Source organism: Pteropus vampyrus, unplaced genomic scaffold, assembly GCF_000151845.1.
Source record: "Pteropus vampyrus isolate Shadow unplaced genomic scaffold, Pvam_2.0 Scaffold20, whole genome shotgun sequence".
Classification (NCBI taxonomy): Eukaryota; Metazoa; Chordata; class Mammalia; order Chiroptera; family Pteropodidae; genus Pteropus; species Pteropus vampyrus.
In genome coordinates, this window is record NW_011888801.1 from 4380575 (window position 1) to 4398544 (window position 17970).

At 41.5% G+C, this 17970-nt stretch overlaps 1 protein-coding gene across 9 annotated transcripts in view; it reads right to left on the reverse strand.

The window, feature by feature from the left end:
* The window catches only part of KCNMA1 (potassium calcium-activated channel subfamily M alpha 1), a 709157-nt gene that overhangs the window by 345427 nt on the left and 345760 nt on the right, over positions 1-17970 (reverse strand). For 8 of the 9 annotated variants that reach the window (XM_023527946.1, XM_023527936.1, XM_011355314.2 and 5 more), the window contains exon 2: positions 8321-8382. In XM_023527946.1, coding sequence (XP_023383714.1) covers positions 8321-8382 — 62 coding nt within the window. Of the gene's footprint in view, positions 1-6546; positions 6778-6880; positions 6989-8320; positions 8383-17970 lie in introns of those variants that run through there. The other variant, XM_023527943.1, reaches the window with a different exon arrangement.

The window sequence follows — 17970 nt, forward strand, 5'->3', positions numbered from 1 at the left end:
AAATAATTTAAGCATCTTAATGGAAAAGATCCAGTCTTATACATAGTATATGAAATTCCCTAACACCTAGCAAAATGCCTTGCACAGAGTTGGTACTTAATAAAGATCTATTACCTGATTAATACCTTTAAAGATGCAGGTACCCAGTTCTCGGCATCATCCCTGTTATGATGATGATTTATCCAATGCCCCCATACTATACTTTTCTATTGACTTATAGGTGGAACAGCTTGTGCCCTACATACACACACATGCACACACACACACGCACACACACACACGCGCGCGCACACACACACACACACAGACACACATTCCCTTCTTCCAAATTCTGGAAACGGTGACATACGCATCAAAAAGTCCCAAGGACATCCTTGCTGCAAGGGATTCTATTTTAAAACCACGAATGACTCATCATCACTGACCAGGGTCTCTCCAAAGTTACAACTTGTCAGGCTGTCAGGAAGAAGGACAAGGAGAATAAAAGTAAAGACAGAGGTCACATCTCCATTCCCGTCTGCAGCAGCCCATAAACTCTATAATAAAACCATAACAGTTGACCCCACATCTCAGCACAACCACGGTTGTGTTAAGCATGCGTTCTGCTCTTGTGTTTGGATTAAACTGTTCCGAGCTCTAACCTTTCCCTCCAGCTGGCTCCCACCCTGATCTCTCAGCAGCTTCTGATCGCACGCCTGGCCATGACCTTAGGTAGAGGACCAGTATCATACAACGGGGAGAACATCCAGTGCTCTCGTGGTATAAACGTGTGCTAATTGCAGAAGATATAACTAACTAACTGGGCCCGAAAGCAGATGCATTTTCTTCATTTGCCCTGAAATAATCAATTTTTTTAAGAGGCAAGAAGGCTAAGAAGGTGTCAGATAATCCAAAGCTTAATTTTGAAATTCTGGATAGTAATGAGAAGAAATAATTCATTCTAATTTTGGAGGGTAGAATAGATATGGGTTTAAAGACATAGTCATCAGATAGTGTTTTTATAGGAGAAACAAAAGAGCAATTGGGAAGAATGTCCTCAAAAGTTATATATAACGAATTTCAAACAGGCCAAAGCAATGTGTTCAGCCTTGCTGACCTTCCACAACAGAAATGAACTCTTACCTCTCCCTCTGAAATAGTACAGGGCAAAAAAAAAAATGTAGCAGGATCATAAAATCAAAGAATTCAAGGCCTCTTGCCAAGGGAGATGAAATAAAGTTACCCCAAGCACCCACCTGACTAGGTTCAATCTTTTCCACCTGGGACTATCTCTGTGCTTCTCCATGGCCCTCCCTAGAGCTTCCCCCATGATGACATTCTGAAACTCCAGCATTGGCATTAAATGTCACTGTTTGCTTCACTGTTCAATGGATAATATTTGCTATCACATCTTTGTTTATTATTCGGTTAGCAGGAAAGGAAAAAAAAAAAAAAACCCAAGAGATGAAGTAGAAAGGGTCTGGACTGGGAGGGAAGAGCTCTGGCTTCTGGCTCTATTTCTGCCCCTGATGACTTGGGGGACCTTGAGCAGTTCACTTAGCCATCATTCTGCAGGAGAGGACGCTGTGGCACCAAGTGGACTCTGATGCCTCTTCGAGTTCTAACATTTATTCTAAAGTTGCCTTTGGTGGCAAACCTGGAAGGTCTAGCTCCATCTTCGCTCCCACTCCTAATATGGTCTCTGATTTTTTTTCCAGATACCAAAGATAAGCAGTTCTCTTGACGCTCCTAGATGCCATCTCATACAGTACCTACGTATCACCTACAGAATAAGAAATCAGCCAGGAAGCTGAGACCACCTAAACAATGTGGAGGGGGTCGGGGGGAGGGTGCTTATCCTCTTGGCACATTCTTCACCTGTCTTCTCTACCAGGTTTATGCCCAACTGATGAAAGAATGGCAATTTGGAAAACGAGATGAGGTAGAACAGTTGAGTTACGGTGGCTCCCATTTCAGAGAATCGAGTGTTGCCATTAAAGGTTAAATTCTGAAAGGGAACAGGGACTTCCCATGGGGAGTTATTTACAGCCTTTTTGCCCCGAAGGCATCTCCTCTTCCCCCACCTCTCAGTGGGCTCAGCATCTCCACCATCTGACATTCCATTCTTTCAACAGCTGCTGGCTCTCCTGTTGTGTTCCCTTCACAGATGTGCAGTGCTGTTCTAAACATCCTGCCCTTGAACTTTCCCTACCCATAATTTTCCAAACCAAAGCCTGGTAATAAAAATGTCAAGGAGGGGTGGAGAAAATTGGGGTGGAGGATATTTTAAAAGGAAAGAAACAATAGGGAGATGCTTTATACACACAGTGATTTGTGTTGACTTCCTCAACAAAAGTTAAATGCATTCCGTGACTTCTCAAAAAGGACATAAAGGTCTGGTGCAAATTTCTCAGAATACTTACTGGAAAGACCAGGTTCCCTAAAGGAGCTGAGCGCAGAGGGAGATGATCAGTCTCCTATCTGCAAATGGGCTACCCAGCTGTTCATGCTGCACAGCAAGGGGAGTGCTGATGGTGACAGTGGAAGTAGCATTCACATACTTGACAGTTTTCAGTGCATTCTCATGGAGGTGATCTGCCCTGTTCTCACAGCTCTGTCAGGTGCCTGTCAAGAGGCTGGGCGTAGGGAAAGGGCTGCGTCAACACCTGTGTGCCCAGTAACTAAGAACAAGACTGGAGGAGGAGGCCAGATGTCTTACATCATTTCAAAGACTTCTATAGCAACATCTCTGGGACCAAGTTTTCCTTAAGTCCATTGGTTTGATAATACTAACTTTCCAGGTACATAATGCAGAACTATAACTACCTAAAGTCTGCAATTCTCTAGTTAAGAGATAAAAGAATCTATCTAATGAGGAAGAAGGGCCTCTGTCATTATCTACTTTAGTGCACCAAATAACAGGCACAGAGGACTAGGTAAGGAAGGAAGGGAGAGCAAAGGGTCTTTCTACTTGGAAACAATCCCTTAAGTGGGAAGAGCCCTTGAGAAACAATAATCTTTGCTTGTTCTTTGCTAACTTGACTCTATTCCATTACAAAAGACTGCTACTTCCTTGAGATAGAAGAGAGTCTTATTAAGCCGTAATTAGGAAGAAATGAATCAAAATCCAAACAGACATCAGACAGCACATGTCTCATGGATATATCCCACATCCTAGGGAGAAAGGTGTGAGAGGACCCCCCGTGAGTATAGCTGACTTTCAGTCTTGGCCCCACAGATAGGAAATGGAGATGGAGAACAAAAAGGAAAATAAGACAGATGAGTCAGCAGGACGAGGCTAAGGGACCTCTCATTCTTGCAACTTCTCGTTAAACCCATTTAGTCACTTCCACAATCTGGAATTTTGCTTTCTGACACTTGGAAGAGAGGGGCCTTAAGGCATGCTGGGTTCAAATCTTGGCTCCAGGATTAGCTACATGGTTTCGGGCAAATGTTGCAGCTTCATCCTCCTCATCTGTAACTGGAAAGGGTATATAACATCTTCCCTATCAAGTTGTAAGGAGACTTTGATGGAATCATGTGTGTGTTATTTATTCTAACGTGCTTAGTACTACGCCTCGCACACAGCACGTGATCAGCAAATGTTGGTTCCCTCCAACCACCAACCGCTCTCTTTCCTTTTGAGGAGAATTTCTAGGCTGAGGGATGAGAGCCCTGGCCATGTGAAGAATTGGGGAGTAAAATAGTTGGGTGACTGGCCAGTTCTGCTAAAGCTCTGGGTATCTCTATTACATCAACCATGCCAGTTTTATTTTCAGAGACTATGAAAACAGTCTGGTCAATTTCTATTGCAATCTTAAAAACAGTTTTCCTTGGCCATAACTAACCGTAGCAATTTTACCATGTGGAAAATATTCAGCATCATCACACTGAAGACATTTCAATGAATGAATGAATACGAAAATGAATGAATCATTGAATACAAATGTAAAATTTTAAAGACTAGGGGAGGCCATTTCCATACTGTAACCCTGCTGCTACCCTGGAATCCAGCCCTTAAATCAGACGCTCTCCAAAATTTGTGTTGCCATTCCTCCCCCATCCTAATGTCCATATCCCAAACCGGCATTGCTGATACCAGAAGCCAAGGGCAAAGACTGGCAAAAGCAGCAGGTGCCTCCACTGTGTACCAGCCATTTTGGAGCAGATAAAGTCATTAAGGAAAATTTTAACAATGGATAACCTTTCAGCTCTACTCTGCTAACAGCAGGTAGCTTGCCTTTCTGAGACATGAGTCTGCATTAAAGTCACCAGTAAGCAGGACTTGACCTTCATTTTCAGTATATGCAGCATTAAATATTCATAATCCACGTAACTATAGCATAAAAAGTAGCAGAGTTTAAACATGAATCAAAGGAATAAATATCTTCACATAGATGAGTCATCCTTTCCCAGAATTCCCCTGGAAAAAAATGCAAATACCTAGAGTCCTGAGTCTCTCTCTTTTCCAACTTTCTCTTGAAATTCTAGAAGCAGCGGGAACTGCTACATTATGCAATCCATGAATCCTGCCTGCACACTGACATCCCTTGGGCTTTTTGTATTCTTTAACTATTAGGGAAGAATTACAATTCCTATGTCAAAGGGAAGAAACAGGGATGAAACCAACCACAATGACATTATCACCCAGAGGAAGTCTAGGGGCACTTTTGACTTGGTTGTACAATTTTTAAAAAAATCTTTGCTTCATAGAGTATCGGAGTGCGTAGGGAGAAAGGGTGGGGCTAGGCATCTAGAAACATCAGAATTAGAAGTCGGAGTGGATATGCCTTAAATTGAGCACAACACCTTTAAAAAGAATGAAAAAGAAATGGAGTTCTTTTGGATAACATCTGCCTCATGTGGCTAATTGAAGGGAGTTGGTGCGGGGGAAGGGATTACTATGTGTGGTGGGCTTAATGCCTCTCTGTGTCTGTTAAGGAATTGACCTTGAGGTCTACCCAAAGACTTGGTGGAACATCTCCCCCTTCTTGGATGTTTGGAGAATCTTCTGCTGGGATGATAAAACATAATTTTAACAGTTTAATGTAATTCTCTTTGGCTTTCAATTCCAGGAGCTCTGAGGACAATCCATCTTAGCTAGATAATAATCACCTGAGGCTGCAAAAGTGATTCTTCTGTGGTGATCACTCTAAGAAAATTAAGACTCAAAGAAGGGCTTCTTAAGCCTTGAATGAAAAAGAACTGCTCAGAGGCCATCTTGGCCTAACAACAGAAAAGAAAAGACGTATAGGAGAGGATATATTTGGACATAACTTACCCACTGCCTCTTGATAGTAAAATAAGTGGTGAAAGTTAAAAAGATCATACGCCCATCAATTATGACATTTATCTAAAGTGCCTTCCTCACCTGCTGCCATGCAGTAGAATAACCACCTGTCCAGTTGCACAACCTGAATTGGACTGTCTTGACTCTAAACCAGCAGAGCCTTAGATTTTTAACTTGTGCTCCTGGGGTACTCCCCACCATTTGAGGGAGGCCAGCTCTTGTTAAAATGCACTGAGACAAGCCATTTCATACCCATTAGGTTCACACAAGGGGAAGGCTATAGATTATCTTTTGAATTATTTACTTATCGGAAGGGTATAAATACTAACTAAAATTCATCTGAGGAATACTGTGTACTTTTTTCCAGGGTGGCGATTTCATATGACTTCCAAGGTAAGTTTAAAGCTTATTTTTCCAAGATGCCCATTTCTTTCTGAATGGCCAGCAAACCAATCAGTGTATAAAACTGATGACAGTTTTGAATGGAAAAGATAAATTTTAAGAATTTACATCTGCTTTCTCACCTGCTTTCCATTTACATATTATGTGTGGACAGAACTTCCTTTTATCTTGTTCACGTTGCTTGATTATAGTTTGTCGAACAGGTTCTTTATTTTTATTATGCCTAGGAATCTATGGATTTGTCATAAAGGTTACTTTATAGATTCTACTTTAATTCTTCCCCTTATTTAAACTGGGCATGCTTGCTGGCTGTCCCCAGAAAGATGGCAGACTCCTTGGTTTTGACTATGCTGATCAGATCTCCCACAGGACATGGGATATGGTTCCAGAAACAAAAGAAGTAATGCGAATGAAAAGCAAAAAGGGCTACATAAACAAACATACGGTCTCCTTGGGTACTAAGTTTCTCTCTCTATGCCAAACCACACAGTTTAGTGACAGAGAAGAAAGACAATGTTTAGGATGAGGCTAGAACAGTCCCCAGGGAGAGTGAGAACGATACTGGGTCTAAGATAATTGGCATTTTCGCTGGGAAAAGCTGAGAACAGGATGGAAGGACATCCTTTGAATAGACCCTTTGCAAGGGTATAAAAGGACCAGAACCAGAGAGAACCCCAAAGCCGGCTTCCCCAAGGCTTAGCAGAATCATAACTAAATCTAAGGGGCACTGAGATAGTGCAGGGCATCCGAGGAAGAGGGTCTTGCCTTGGGGAATTCCGTCTCTTTCCATCCTTTCACATGGATCTGAGGACTCCAAAATCTAAGAGCAAAAGATGGCCTCCCCATAGACTCTGTAAAAAAGGACACAATTCAAATCCATCTAATAAGATCGTTTTATTTTAATTGAGAAATACAGAGGAGCAAGAAGGGAGAGGAAGGGAAGGATGGCACCGAGGCATCTGTCCTTCCAACCAATCCACACTCACCTCCGTGTACGGGTTTGCTCCGTCTGGGGTACACAGACTACATACCCGAACCCACTTCCTGAGCCCTGGTATGGAATTTGCAGGGAACACACCCAAGGTGTGTGAGAACACTCTTCATGCCTAGAGAGAAAATAGAGAAATAAGACTGAGGCTTTAGGAGATCCTTGGTTCAATGCAAATGTGATTCAAAATTATTAAGAGTAGCTATTTAAAAGAGGCTTACCTTCGACGTCATACCATTTGGAGTTTTCCAAACTAAAAAAGCTCTTCTTTTTTTTCTTGGCCAAGAAGATCTGATGGAGGAGCATGTGGTAGCTCATCTCCTGAAAGGCTTTTAAAGGATCCTCCATCTGAGATGGGCAAGGGCAGCACAGCCCTGTGCGTGGGGATAGGCTGAAGGACCTGATATTCTCAGACGTGGTTGATTCACAGAGACGGGTGATTAAAGAAGATGTTTTCTTTCTTTTCCATGACGTGATATTTTGGTCTTGGCACCCAAATGTACAATATCCTTTGGCTAGTGATGAGAAGCCTCTGAGAAATTCAGAGTTTAGGCATGCATGAAATTTTCACCACCCAGAGCCACAGAAAGAGTGCTAAGCTTGGAATTCTGATACACCAGGGCCTGTGCCAACAGGGACACCAACCAGGTTTCCTGGGATCAAACTCTAGTATCCAGCTATACCAGGGATAGAGTTCAAAGAGTTCAAAGCACTCTCATAGTGAACAATTCAGGCAGAGTTCAAGGTTGCTGTCTGGCTATCAAGTTCATGTCACCAGAGAAAGGCCAGTCAGACCAGCTCAGCTCCAGTTTACCAGATGCCGTCAGCTTCAAGATTGCAAAAGAATAGTTGGAAAAAAATGATGTACCTAGGGGTGATGCCTATTTGGACCAGAGCAGAACTGGCTGCCACCCAGCAGCTCTACTCAATGACTTCTTCTACCTCCTTTACCATCTGTCACACAGAACCCACCCCAGGCTTACCCTGAAGCATCAGTTCACTCAGCCAGCACCCCCGGGTCTGCACAAGCATCTGCTCTGAAAATTCTCAGATGGCCATGGTCCTTCACTTCTGGGAGTCATCATGAACTCCTCTGTCCCATCTCCTTACCTTCACAACCCAAGAAGCACCAGCAAGCGATGCTTCAGCCGAATATTTGGTTGGCAGGTGCGAAGGATAGCATCACGATTTCTAACTGACCTCCAGTAAGATTAAAACATTGAAAACCCTAATAAGAAATGGACTCTACCACCACGGCAAGAATGGCTCATACCCTCCATGGTTGGATACTGTGGCCCTCATGGAGGTTGCAAATTCACATCGAAACTCTCTTACGCACTTGATCTTCAATGCAAATACTTCATCAGGAAGCAGCTATTTAAAAATAAATAAAACCCAGCAAAAAGGCTTGACCTCAGATACCCCTCCTCCTGCTTATAATCAGCAGGATTAAAGCAGCTTTCCTTGTGAGAGCTTGCTTTCCCATTCAGAAAATCAGAACAGACAGCCCTGCCTTCCTCTATAAGTCTTCCACACTTAGGAAGCTCTTGCAGAGGTTGGTGTTAAAGTAAATCAACTGATCAACATAAAAGCTCATAATCGTGTTTTAAAAAAAAAAAAAGAAAGAAAAAGATGGCAATACAATGTATTTGGATACTCACTTTGACGAATCTATGAAGTATATTACAAGTGCACCAATGCTGAGAGCAAAGACTAAGACCACCTGCAAAAGAAGAGAATAACGCCATAACTAAGGAGTGGAACACTGGGGTGTTTCTTTTTTAGTTTTATGACATGTGTCGCTGCGGCTAACAAACACGGTGCCAATTGCTTTCTGGGACCTGCTTGGATATCTCATCCCCTTGCTCCCCTGATGCTGCTCCTTTACCTTACAGTGGGCAGCAACCTCGCTGCTGGCCAACAGGGGGCAGGGCAGACCCTGTAACCTAAGGCACAGGGTTCTTACCTGGCCCTGTGACCTCAGGATCCAGCTTCTCCACAACTGAAGTCAATGCATTTGGGTGGGAAAAGAGCAGGTAAAAATTGGGGGTGATACAACTTTTCATATTATGTGTAAGCTAGGCCCCAAGAGAACTCAAATAGAGGAATATCAATTTTTAACAACTTTCTCGAGGTATAATTTACATACCATAAAATTCACCCATTCTAAATATACAGTTCAATCAACGACTAAATGCATTTACCAAGTCATGCAACCATCACCTTAATCTAGTTTCAGAATCTTTTCATCCTCCCAGTAAGATCCCGCACCCCACTAACAGCTAGTCCCCACTCTTGTCCCAGTCCTACACAACCACTAATTCACTTTCTGTTTCTATAAAAGAACTATCAATTGAAAAACACAAATTTACGGCTTGTGCAAATATCTGTGCATGTGCTTGTGTGGGGTGGGGGGCGGTGTGCATAACACTTCTCAAGTATTTTGGAAACCCTTGAGGTGCAGAAGGCCAAATTAGGTAATACATTAGGCCAGCTAGATGACAATCCTTGGTCTTCTTTACTCAAAATTAATCACCAATGATATAAAAGACAGGTTGACATCTTCCTTCAGAGGATACCTGTTACACAAAAGTCCATCAGATGAATATGTAGCCAATTGGGCTGATACTGACACTTCTGTGCTCACTTAATATTCTAATTTGTTTATTTAATTGTTCACACAGGAGAGCAGTGGTCCAACTCAAAGCATGTTCAAAAAAAAAAAAAGATGCTAAGAGCCAACAATTAAGCTTGACAACAAAAAGTGAATACCACCACCACATACAATGCCAGGGCTCGACGAATAACTTTCAACATGCTAATATCCTAAAGCAGGAGTCCTCAACCCCCGGGCCATGGACCAGTCCTTGTCTGTGGCCTGTTAAGAACTGGGCCACACAGCAGAAGGTGAGCAGTAGTGAGTGAGAGAAGTTTCATCTGTATTTGCAGCTGCTCCCCAGTGCTAGCATCACCACCTCAGCTCCACCTCAGCTCCACCTCAGCTCCACCTCAGATCATCAGGCATTAGATTCTCATAAGAGCACCGGTCCCTGGTGCCTAAAAGGTTGGGGACCACTGGCCTAAAGAGACTACAGGATGAATGAGGTTAGAAGTGTCAGTCTCCTTGGAGTATCTATTAACATCCCTGTGGCATTGGCTGGCAGATATAGATGAATCCCAATTTATGTAAAGAGGGCAAAATCAAACCCTGTATGTGTGTGCGTGTGTGCGTGTGTGTGTGTGTGAGAGAGAAAGAGAGAGAGAGAGAGAGAGAGAGAGAGAGAGAGAGAGAGAGAATGAATCACGTACAGATATCTGTATTGTGCGTATGTGCACCAAAGTGGCTGATAGAAAATGAAATCTGTGTATTTGATGGAAACACTGCAAAACTCCATGGAGCTACTGGGGTGAGATGGCGAGCTGCACATTTAAAAACTGACAGTTTAAACAACTGGACACTGTAAAAGGAATATGCAGTTTCATAGCACCTGATAAATTTTCCTTATGAAAGGAAGTATTAATACACCACTGGGGCCTATTTTATTCTTCCATTTTGTTTTAAAAACTAAAACATGTCCCCAGTTGAAGCCAAGGAAACTCCTGCAGTCTGTCAGTAATTAAACATCCATCCAGTGCTTAAACCCCCTGGCAGTTCACTTCAGTTTCTCTCCTCACACACATGCATTCATTCATCCCTTGCAAAGCCATACGCAAAAACAAACAAACAAAAACATAAACAGGCCTCTGCTTTTCCCTCCATTATCTGAATGAGGAAGCAAAACAAATAGCTTAAGATTAATTCTGATCTGCACTATTTCTGAGACATAAGCAGTTAGATCTAGCCCTGACCTCATTCTCAAAATGCTGCAAAGAGAAAGGGTGTGGCCAGAAGAGAGGGGAAGGACCTCTTTTTCATTCATAAATAGCTGATCCAAGACTAATCTCTGTCAGTGTGTGTGTGGTGGGGGGATGATGAGCTTCTGTCAGGCTTATTCCACTAAAAGCTGGAGAGGAGGGGAAAGGGGAGAGTGAAGAGGCTGGGAGAAAAGGGAAGGAGACAGGAGAGGAGGAGAAAAAGGAAAGGGGAAGGAAAAGGAAAGAAGTCCTTGCAAATAGCATCTACAGCATTCTGAAACGAGCTCACGATCTAAGCTTTTCTTCAATGCTGGTGATTTCCAAGCCTTGGAGTAGCCAAAGTAGCTGACCCTAATTTGTTCCTGCCGGCCTCTTTGATGGGAGACAATGTGCAGCTTACTTAAGCAAATCAGCTAGTGGCAGGAAGGAAGGCATCCTGCTATGCTCCTAAGATGCAAACTCAAATATCAGCATCACTCTGATAAGGTAAAGGAGGCAAGAAATCCAGAAGGAAGACTTCCCAAGTTCCCAGGAACTTAAGATTCTGCTGAATGGACCTACGCTTGGGTCCTCGTGTTCAATTGCAAGGCTTTATCCAAAGAGTGCCACCTTCCCTTCAGGCATGAAATGATCGATGGGGAGAAAATCTGTTTCTCAGTATTCAAACAACTGTGCATGTGATTTTTAAACTTGCTAAATGCCTCTTTATCATCAGACTTGATTACATTGTCAATCTGGATCTAGGTGCTACAGAAAATAAATCAGCCCTTTGGATTTGGCCATGAAAACAGGAATCGAACAGAGATTCATCTTCTACAGGCCCTCACAAAGGCTATGTCCTCTCTCTCTCTATCTCGCTGCCATTTATTATCTCTATCTATTTGGCAAATCCCCCATTGCCTGAGAACCCTACTTTAAAGATGAAAAAATCCAGTTTGACTACACAAAATGATCAGATTTTAGCCTAAATGGTTATGTTATAGAGCACCTCCAAATAATCATCTAAGTATTTATTTCGCATCTGCCATACATAAGGCCCTAAGAAAAACAAACGAGAGAAGTCCATGGAGCCATAAAATGTACTCCTTCATGAGGTGATCCTTACGTATGTTAATTCTATGCAAAATTATTTAATCAGTACTCGATTGTGTGGTATTGGCAGGGTCAATACATAAGCTAAATGGAACAAACCTAAATGGAGGAGTAAAGAAGGGTAGGAACAACAGGGGCATATCTCAATATCATCCCCATTCTCAAAGTATACCTTCTTCCTACATTGTTTCTTCTCATATGAGAGTCCATCTTTGTGCTTCTACAGGTCCAGGGATAAGGGACACTGAAGCTCCAAGGACATAGTAAGATGAAGCCAAGAAAAGTGTAATACCTGAAGCAAGGAAACATTTGCCTTCCAGCAGCTGAGTCACAGAATGCCCCATGCAAGGACCAAGCTCTTTAAAAAGCACTGTCGCAAACAAAGGCTTGTGAACAGTCTGACATACGGGGATAATGTGAGCATGCCTTCTCAGGACATACCTTGTGCTAACCTTCACTAGCACCTGTCTAGCCTTTCCAGCTTTTCATAGTCTGGGTTCACCAAATCACCTTGGCTACTTGCATGGTGCTAATTGCCATATTTTTAGGTTTACTGAAAATACCCATATGCTGTGTGATGATACTCGGTACTAAGTAATATCTATAGAGTGCCCGATCCTTAAAAACAAAAGAGATTTCATAAATGCCGTTCGAACAATGGTGCTTGTGCGGCATCTATTTTCAAAACTTCAAGATCAAACATGACATGTGTTTGTACAGAAGAATGCCAAGAACACTGACACACACACACACACACACACACACACACTGCACTAAAACACTGTCCCCAAAACACCTGACACCAGGAGTCTGATGACAAATGGAGAGTAAAGAGAATATTCACAGCCATGTTCATGAGGGAAATTCCAGGTCCTGAAGATCTTCCAAAAGTCTCAGAAAGTTCATAGAAGTGGAAAACAGTATGACAAAGCACAGAATATCCACCCTCAGGAGCTCTTCAAGAAAACGTCAGATCCAGTGATATGAATACGGTCAGACGTGAATGAATCAGCTCTTTAGAGACGCCACCTGCTCTAGAAGCTGGTTACATGTTGTCGGGTTTGGGTCCAAATCCACACATGAGGCTACATGGGCCTTCAGACATGTATTTAAAGCAATGGCTCACAATGGTGGCTACTACCAGATGTGATCACCTCAAGAGTGTTCCTTAAGAAACAGAGACACCCTCATTCACTAGGATCAGAGACTCTCAAGCTTAGAGAGAGGGGGAAGCTGGGCAACTCCTTTTTTTAACAAGCTCTTCTGGTGAATCTGATGTGTGACCAAGAACGGGAGTCACCGCATTAAAGCCATTAGGGGAAACCACTTAGCTCAAGTCAAAGATTAATTTACAAATGTCTCTTGAACAATTAGCCCATTAGAACATATGCATGAAGCCTGCAGGCTTTGAGAATAGTGTTAGGTGTACTCTAAAAAAGCAGAGAGAAAGATGAATTAATTCTCTCCTGGGCAGGTTTTACACAGTCTGCTCAGCTCACAGCAGAACAAATGACCCTAATTAATGATTCTGCATGTTTGGTCAGGACTTAGCCAGCAACTGACAGCAGTGACCCCTTGGAAAATGGACAATTTCCCATACATGATTCTGAAGGCACATGACTTTTTTTTATTGAGGTAAAATTTATATACAATAAAATTCACTACATGAAGAAAATAGACATGAGAGCTCCCCAGGCCAAACAATCTGGAGACATTTTGTTTATGAGAGATACCATCATTCCAACATCCAAATTAAAATGTTTCTTCTGGTGAATTTAACAACTCCAACAAACACTTATTGAACTCTTATGCGCAAGGCCCAGATGGATAGAGAGGGAAACTGAAAACTAAAATTGCTAACTCAGGCCTGGTCTTTACCTTCAACGAGCATAGAATCCAGAAGTTTAAATTATTCAGGAATCCCTTGTGAATTCAGTAAATGCTACACATACAAACAGATGCTTCAGAGGTGTCTAAGGAAGAAAGGAGCAAAGACGTGACACCACCATCATCTGAAACATCCAAAGTGGAAGAAGAAGGGGAGAAAAGAAACCAAGGAAGAGGAAAAAAGAGGTCCTGATATTCTAGGTCCCCCTCACTGTTGCAGGAAGAGCAAACACCAGCTGTATCATATGACTGACCCATGATGGAGAGAGCACAGGACTCCAGTCAGGCTGGGTCTGAATCTCAGCTCTGTCTCCCCATAAGCAGTATGCTCTTGAGCACATCACTTCATGTCTCTGGGACACAGTTTCTTGTCTGTGAAATGGTGGAATAGAAACAGATAGCTATCAGGTGGGGGCCCTGATAGGTTACTGCATACAGTGAAAGAACTAAAAACTTTGCTTAAAAAGGCAGCTCTCATTTATGCCATTTGTGCATAATTATAATTCAGTATGATGGCAATAATGTGTCTCCAATCTGTGTCAGAGACGCTTGTTTCTTTCATAAAATCACAAGTGGGAACTCCATGGACACTTGGATTCATCGTTTGTGTTTCCAATAGGCAATCAATTGCTCATTCAGGCTGTCATCCCACAAAACCAAAACAAAACCAGAGGAGCCACTGATCAGCTGTCTCCTGGGTCTGTGCCTCAGCTCTGCCCTCACTATGGGGAAGTGAGTTGGTGGGGGGTAGGGGGTCTGAGCCAGTCTCTTCACCTCCTGCCTCTGCGATTCTCTGTAAAGCCCACATTCCTGTAGGTTTTACCACAAGAAGCTCATCCTCTGAGCTTTTTAAGGGAAAAAGAGAAAGATTTTTTTCTTCACAATCTGGCAAGTATAGTAATACGTATTTCTCCTCCCTAAACCATTAATGGTTCTCAATAGAAGATATAATCTTGCTACCACAAAAAAGTATTTTTGTTATCATAAATAACAAAAGATTTGTAATGTATAAAATTTTGACAATACCACTTAAACATCCAAAGGTCCCTTAAGTTTGCAACCTAAAATTCTGGCGCATTACATTTGACTTAAGCAAGTGCCTACACAAAAGTGCTGTAGACAGATTCACTGGAAACCAAGGTTTCAAACAATGGTATAAGTATAGATGTATTCAAGATGAAATAAAGGAAAAAGAAATAAGTGCTTTCAGTAGTCAGTATTTAGAATTATAGCATTAAAATAAAACACGTGACACTTCCAGATAAGAGTAAAACCATTCAAATGTAAGGCAGCCTATGTAATATGCCTATGAATCTGTGTGCTTCCAAAAATACAATACTATAAAGCTACACTCAGTATATGAATTTCTAAGACATGTGATATAAATTGGAGAGGAACCTCTCTCTTTCAACTGCTTCAAATCACTTCCACAGCTTTTGGTATGAAGAAAAAATCCCTTACAGCTTACAAGATGCCAAAAACTCTGGACCTCTTCTTCATCTCTAGTTTTATCTTACACTCTCCCTCTCTAGACTCTAGTTAATGGGAATTTCAGTTCTTCTTATTTAACATATGTCCCACCCCTCTACCACAGGGCCTTTGCATAAGCACATCCCTCCTCCTAAAAGACTTACCACCCCTCATAGAGTATTAATCCTTCAGATCTCAGCTCTACTGTCACTTCTTTCCCTGCCCTCCTAATTCGGGAAGGTCCTCCAAGAGCATAGTCTGTACTTTGTAGCATTTAGCACAGTAGCAATTTTAAATTTCTTTATGCAATCATTTGATTAATTCTCTCTCCTCTGCTGGACTGCAAGTTCTATGAAGACATTTTTGCTCATCACTAAATTCCCAGAAACTAGCAAAATATCTCAATCAATATTTGTTAAATGAGTATTTGGAGAATGAGTTTGGCAACTGGGTGCAGTGAAAGCCAAAGAGAGATGGAAGAATATGGACCCTCGGTGAGTGAAATTTTAGAGTTTAAAACTTCAGACAGAGGTGAGGAGTAGTTCCCTGAGATGGCAGGATCCAAGGGACACTTGTCTGAGGTGCATCATAGTTGGGGAGGTCAAGGATCTGGGGCTAGATAGGAGATTCATGTGCACAGACTCGAAGGTGATGGCTGGAGCTGAGGCTGAGAGAAAAAAGAGTTAAGCATAGAAGCCATCCTGAATAGTAGAGGAGGATGGAGGTAGGCAGATGATAGCATCATGGAAAGTAGACAGAGTAAGGATTTAGCTGGATGGCAGGAGCCTCAAGAGAATACACAAGGATGAAAAGAGCAATGGAGTATCCAGTGGTCCTGGTCTATGAAGAAACAAGCAACATCCATAGAGAGAAGTGAAGGAAATGATCTCTCCAGCAAAAAGAAGTGCAGTTAAGGTGGTAGATGTCAGCAGTGTTAGGTAAAGAAGCAGAGAATTTAGACTGGGATCAGGACTAGAAACCTGCGGAAATATAGTGAAGCACAATGTCCTGAGGAGATGAGACACAAAATAACATAAATGTATAAATAATACATGAATATATATGTAGGCTGCAAGGGACAGAGATAAACTAATGCTCCACTAATCAATCACAAATTTAGGTCTCTACCTATATTTATTAACCAACTACATTCCTAGCAAGTATCTCTCTCCATTTTCAAACTAGGTAATTTCAAAATTACTGTAGATAAAAAGAAAGCCCTGGAAAATAACAGAACTCCTTTTGAGTGTAAACTGCAAAGAACAAGTTTATTATAAATCGCATATTTGTTGGAATATAGAAAAAATTAAGTGCAATCATAGGCTTTTGGGAGAGAGCAGAGCCTCCAGATATACAGGATCTGAAGTCTTGTGTTTTCTACATACCCCATAGAAGAATCTGGGGCACAAATGATAAGCCAATTGTCCAAACTTCACTCTCCATAACTCTAAGGCACAAGCTATGTGAATCTGCAAGATAATGTTCCCTAATTGTCACAGGAGTGTCATCTATCTTATCTGGATTTTGTTGACCATGCTCATCTTCTTTTGCACAACCTAAAAATACAAAAGAGTTAAATGTGTTCCTCTAAGACCTCAATTAATATAACTGAAATAAGAAACTAAAAAAAGAAAAAGAAATTAAAAAAAAAGAAACTGCAACATTGTCAGAAAAATTTCCTAAAACCTGTGTCCTTCCTGAGAGTCGAAGTTTAATGACACTGAAATCTTACATCATTGCATCATGAAACTTAAATGGTTGATTTTTGTATATTTTTACCAAAGGCATTAAACTGATGCATTGGCAAGATAAAATCTTCCATTTGAGTTCTAAAGTTTCAAAGACCTTTCCTGTCTAATTACTGAAAAATCCAGGGGAAAAAGTCCCATCTGTTCATGGAGCTCCCAAGTTTGCAGCTAATGAACTTTTGGAAAACTTCTTTGGCTCAAGTGTATGTGGGTTTGGCCAACTGGATTTTTAATTCAATTAGGTTTATGAGAAAACTTCTATAGCACTGTCAAGTCACCAGTTGCCATTTACTAAATTTATGGCCATCTTTGTCCTGCTTCTCAAACCTTGCCAGTTCTTATAGTATATTAAAGACAAACATGGAATTGAAAGCAAGGACTCAAACAGAGACCTGTGTACCCGCATTCATAACAGCTTTATTCACAACAGCCAAAAAGTGGAAGCAGACCAAACGTCCATTGACAGATGAAAGGACAAACAAAATGTAGTACATATACCTAATGAAATAATATTTCAGCCTTAAAAAGGAAGGAAATCCTGATATGCTACGACATGGTAAACCTTGAAGATATTACACTAAGTGAAATAAGCCAGACACAAAAGCACAAATATTATATGATTCCACTTATATAAGGTACCTGGATTAGTCAAATTTATAGAGACAGAAAGGAGAGGGATGGCTGCCAGGGGCTAAGTGGAGTTATTGTTTAATGTGATAAGGTTTCTGTTTAGGTTGATGAAAAAGGTCTGGAACTGGATGGTGGTGATGGTCATACAACACTGTGAATGTACTCAAGCCACTGAATTGCACACTTACAAAGGGCTAAAACAGTAAATCCTATGTGTACTTTATCACAATAAAAATGGCTAAAACAGTAAATCCTATGTGTACTTTATCACAATAAAAAAAATAGAAGAAAAATTCTGAGAACTGGCAAATAGAATCCAGCAGTATATTTACATTTCAAAACTCAAACATAATCACCTTCTCAGAGGGATGCTAATATCTCTCCTTTCAATGGCAGTCGGTGTCTCCAAGAAATTTTTATTACATACAAATGACTCTTGCCCCTCTGAGAGTGTTTGATCATAGCCCTTCTCAAGCTAGAATTTCTTTTTCAGTTTCCAGGATCTATCTCCATTTAGCCATAGAGACTTCACATGAGTCCCCACCTTCTCTTCCCACTCCCATCCTTGTTTATTACTGATGCACGAAGTGGGCTATGAATTTCTTAGGGATCGTGGATTCTAACTAGAG